The 4,742-nt window shown below is 40.4% G+C and overlaps 1 protein-coding gene across 1 annotated transcript; it reads left to right on the plus strand.

Moving 5' to 3' along the window:
- Window positions 1-1,284: 1,284 nt before the first annotated feature.
- LOC117126091 lies at window positions 1,285-4,267 on the plus strand. The gene is made up of 7 exons (XM_033273478.1): window positions 1,285-1,488; window positions 1,568-1,891; window positions 1,996-2,265; window positions 2,617-2,884; window positions 3,127-3,323; window positions 3,420-3,488; window positions 3,572-4,267. The coding sequence occupies exons 1-7, from the start codon at window positions 1,285-1,287 to the stop codon at window positions 4,265-4,267; spliced, it is 2,028 nt and encodes a 675-aa protein (XP_033129369.1).
- Window positions 4,268-4,742: the final 475 nt, after the last annotated feature.

Genomic DNA, 4,742 nt, shown 5'->3' on the forward strand with positions numbered 1-4,742 from the left:
ATAAAAATCAATAAAAACTTATAAAACTTATGCTCAAAATAAAAGACAATATCAGTAAAAACCTCCCCCAGACTTAAAACATTGTCTCCATTGTTATACAGTCTGAGATTGGATGGAAAATAAATCATAATGACAAAATTTAACAAGGAAAATCGGTATACCTACTCGCTGATGGTGAGCGTCTATTGACACAGTTAAGTGGCGATCGATCGGTACACCTGATGCTCCGTCGATCGACATAGATCGGGTGTGGGTCAATGCTAGTGCAGAACCCGTCTTCCTTGGGTCTTTTTTTGCAGATGAACAGTGTCGATCGACGCTACTACAGTAGTATCGTTTGGCGCTGCTATAGTATCTTTGCTACAGTTTCGTCACTGTTATTCATGTTTTTTTGTTTCTTTTTCTGAAAAAAAAATAAATGCAAAAATCATTAAAACATAAAAATTAAATAATAAAAATTTACCTAACAATGGGTTGCCTCCCACTCAGCGCTTATTTTTTTAATCATCCGCTTGACTTTTGGAAATCTGATTTAGTCCGGATGAGAATAGGAACTTGCTCGAAAACAAGTCCATGTATCTATCTTACTCAGTTTGTTGATGTTGTTGACAAAAGCCCTTGCAGAAGCTTCCCCTCTTTGTCTCTTAGTTCTGAATCACATAGCACTCTGACCTTGGTAAAAGGTGTTGGACCCCCTCTGTAGTGCACCTTGATATCACTCAAATTACCTTAAGTGATTTGTACTCTCTCAAATTATCGCTCTGGTAAGTTAAATGCTTCGGCTTTGTCCGCTCCGTTGCTAAAAAGTAACCACCTTTACCATTTTCTTTTTCAGATCTGAGCCGGCGACTTCTAGCGAACGGTACTTATCGTCCAAATCTCTGCTTCCTGTCAGTCTCACGGGTTCTACTCTAGCGAGCGAACAAACTGTGTTTCATCTTTCCTGGGAACGAACGGTGCTTCATCTCTCTATGTCTTCTCTCGTTTAACTAATAACCTAACTAGTTGACTTATATTCTTGTAACCTCTCTTTTAGTTTGCTAACTAACCTATTAGTTTCTTCTCTAATCCATTTTCTGCTTCCGGTCAATCTACTTTAAGGTAGACATCATTGTTGATATGTAGACATCTTTTTTGAATTGTTGTATACTGTTTTTGGCTTCCGTTGGCTTCATCGAAGCAGCAAGAAGCTCGTCACCCACACGGGCTAGCCTGGCTAGGTTAGTGGTGGATCTAGATGCTTTTGAAAATTATCTGTGGGGAAGAGTAGCCTTTAAATTCTTGATGGAGTCGGTGAAGGGTGTAGACTTGACAAAGACGTATGCTATTGAAGGCTTTGTTAAGGTTCTTAAAGTCTGGGTCTACTGCTGTCTCCCTGAATTCAGAGCAGGGTTTGGTCACCCTATAGAAGGTTCTCCGACCCCACCTCTACTTGCCTTCATAGGTGGCAAAGGCAAGAGAAGGCTCAAGGAGAATATGCTGAAACAGGTATGCTTCTTATGTTTATACATGCATTAATTTGATATAAAGTGGTTTTATACTAACTTAATAGTTTTATCTTCTGCAGACTAGGACTAAGAACTTTACTATGAAGGATTACTCTGAAATGTTCCCTTGCTGGGATGGTGAGCTGGAAGATGAGAAGGCTGATAACATAGTGAAGGCAATGTTTTCTTCAGGCTGGGCGTGGGAACAAAGTTACTGGCCTCTTGTCGGAACAAAAATGTGGACATATGTGAAGGTGGAGATCCATCCGATGAAGACAGAAGCTGGTCAGATGATGCGAAGCTTGAAGACAGTGTCCCCTTCTCGCACACAGTCTGATGCAGAATCACGCAAGAAGGCTCGTGAGTCCCCTGGCCTGGATGTGGAGACCATGAAAGGAGAAATAGTTCGTTGGCTAACTGGCCTGACTTCTAATATGGTTGAGGGCTGAGCAGATGCGAGAACACTCTGAAGACACAATCCCGCATGATTGAGGGCCTTAAAACTCAGGTGGGAGCTGTTGAGAAGATGGCGCGTGAAGGTTGGAAGGAAGACCACACCAAAGCTGGTTCATCTACTGATGTACCTGAGGCAAACAAATCTGATGGAGACAAAGCTAAGAAGGACAGCGCTGAAGAAAGCAAAGTTGATGAAAGCGATGAAAGCAAAGGTGAGGAAAGCAAAGGTGAGGAAAGCAGGGCCGAGGAAAGCAAAACTGCGGAAACAGCTCCCAAAGGAATGACAACAAGAGCCAAAGCTAGAGACACCCAAGCCACTAAGGTTAGTACCAAAACATCAGTGTAAAAGAAATAACTTTTTTGCATTTGCATTTGGATTTGGAACGATGGAACCTTTTTCATGTTGTGCGGAACCTTGGAATATTAGCCCTTTTTCATTTTGTTTTGGAACCTTGGAATATTAGCTTGTTTGGTTTGAAAAACGTGTGCATTTGAATGTTTTCTTTTGGTTTGTACAAGATTTGTGGCTGTTATTAATGTGTTCTTTCTACTGAAAATAATTGCAGAGTGAGAGTGAAAATGAGAATGGAGAGTGGATGTTACATGTGTTATCTGCAAGAGAGCTGGAGAATCTCGCAATCACTTGTTCTTTGAATGCTCATACACCTCTCAGATTTGGGAGCATCTTGTAAAGGGGATTCTGGGAAGAGATTTTACTACAGACTGGTCGGAAGTTGTGGTGTTGTTATCACGGGTTGATAATGACAAGAAGAGATCTTTCTGTACTCGATATGCTTTCCAAGCTATTGTTCACACAGTATGGATGGAGAGAAACAAAATAAGACATGGAGAGAAGCCTTTACCTTTGGAAGTAATGAAGAAGCGGATTGACAAAGGAGTTAGGAACAAGCTCAGCCTAATGAGATTGAAAGGAGGAAAGGGTATGGAGAATGCTCTTCAATATTGGTTTAGTACAAGAGTGTAGATAGTTAATCCTTAGAAGTATAAGTTGCAAAGGATTAGTATTTTCTTATTAAGGTCTACACTTGATGTAAAAGGGTTTTTTTGATGAATATAAAATTCATTCAAAAAAGAAAAATGAGAATGGAGGCATAAGTGTTGTTGTAGTAGATAAAGAACAATCATGCATTGAGTATGGTTCTGTGAAAAACACTGAAACAAGTTGGTAAACTGAGAGCTGCTCGCATTGTGGCCGGTGCTAAGAGTGAGCGGCAACGTAGGCTTGCTGCAACTCAGCAGTCTTCTTTTGATGGAAACAGCACGGCAAAGGTTATTATACCTAACCAGCCAAAGCAAGGCCAGGGATATAACCCATTAGCTAATCTTGATCGCCAAAAGCTCTCTGCTCTTCTTGATTGGGTGAAACTTGACCCGTAAGTCATCTATTTCCTAAATTAATTGCTCTTTATATAAAGACTTTGTAGTGTTTTATTTATTTAATTTGATTATTGACAGCAAATGGCGACAGAAGGTCAAAGGTTCTTCAAGTCATTGGTTCTACATACTACTAACTCCTCCAAATTGGTTGATGTAGCCTTCTCTCTCATGTAGACTTCCCACACATGTAGATGTCTCGGATGTAGAAATATCTAATGTTCTAAATGCAGCACATGAATGTTGGCATTAATCTCTTAACGCTCCGATACACAAAGCACCCTGAATGGTTTAGGTCTGACAGAATTTGCATGTTGGATGCTGTAGTTACTCAAATGTGGACAGCAAAGTACTCAGAGTATCTGGCCTCTCCTGCCAATCCTGACGGCTCAGGTAAACTACTCACTCCTGGCGCCTTAGACTACTACACAAGCGAGGAACCAGCGTATAGCAGATCAAATAAGACATCGGCACTGGAGATTGATGATATATATGTGCCATTATTGGTCAAGAACGATCATTGGGTAGCTTGCTGGATATCAATCCCGAGGAGACGTATAGTGATTTGGGATAGTGATCTTGCTTACGCTATAGATGCAGAAATTGCTAAGGCCGTGAAGCCTATTGCACACATGCTGTCGTACATGCTGCGTATGTTATCTACCGGTGCGGAGTGGGAGTTGTACATGGTTGATTTCACACATGAGCGTGAATCTGGGGTGCCACAAAACAAACAAAGTGGTGACTGTGGAGTGTATTGCTTGAAGTATATAGAATGTCATGCACTTGGCATGCCCTTCCCACCTCATGAGCTGTGTGATAAGAAGATCAAGACAATTAGGTGTCAGATGGCAAGTGAGATATTTGATGAGACCAGGATAAACGGCACAGAGAAACGTGATTACAAGCATCTCGGTGTCTATGACTAAGGTTAATCCACTTCTTTGGGTAGAATTGAGGGAAAGTATGAAGTTTTTTGGTGACTTTCCTCATCGGATATATGTAGGTTGATGTAGTAGGCTTTTGTACCAGACTATTGTATTGTGCTGTGAGTAACATGCTGATGTAGCACACTTTTGGTTGTAACAAACATATGTAATTTGCTTGCAGCAGACTTAAGTATTAGTATTCTTTTACAAAAGACTTTTACAGAAGTCTGCTACTCGACTGTTATCTAGACATCATCTTTTTATCAGTATACTAGTCTTTTTTAGCTCATATTCGACCAAAAATACAATTTCGAGACAACTCAGAGACTTACGTATTAGTCTTCTTTTAAAAAAGACTACAAAAGAAGTCTGTGTTAAGTAAAAGAAGACTATAAAAGAAGTCTGCGTTCTGTAAAAGAAGACTACAAACGAAGTCTGCGTTCTGTAACAGAAGACTAACACATTAAGACATAAG

This window comes from Brassica rapa, chromosome A06 (assembly GCF_000309985.2).
Source record: "Brassica rapa cultivar Chiifu-401-42 chromosome A06, CAAS_Brap_v3.01, whole genome shotgun sequence".
Taxonomy (NCBI): Eukaryota; Viridiplantae; Streptophyta; class Magnoliopsida; order Brassicales; family Brassicaceae; genus Brassica; species Brassica rapa.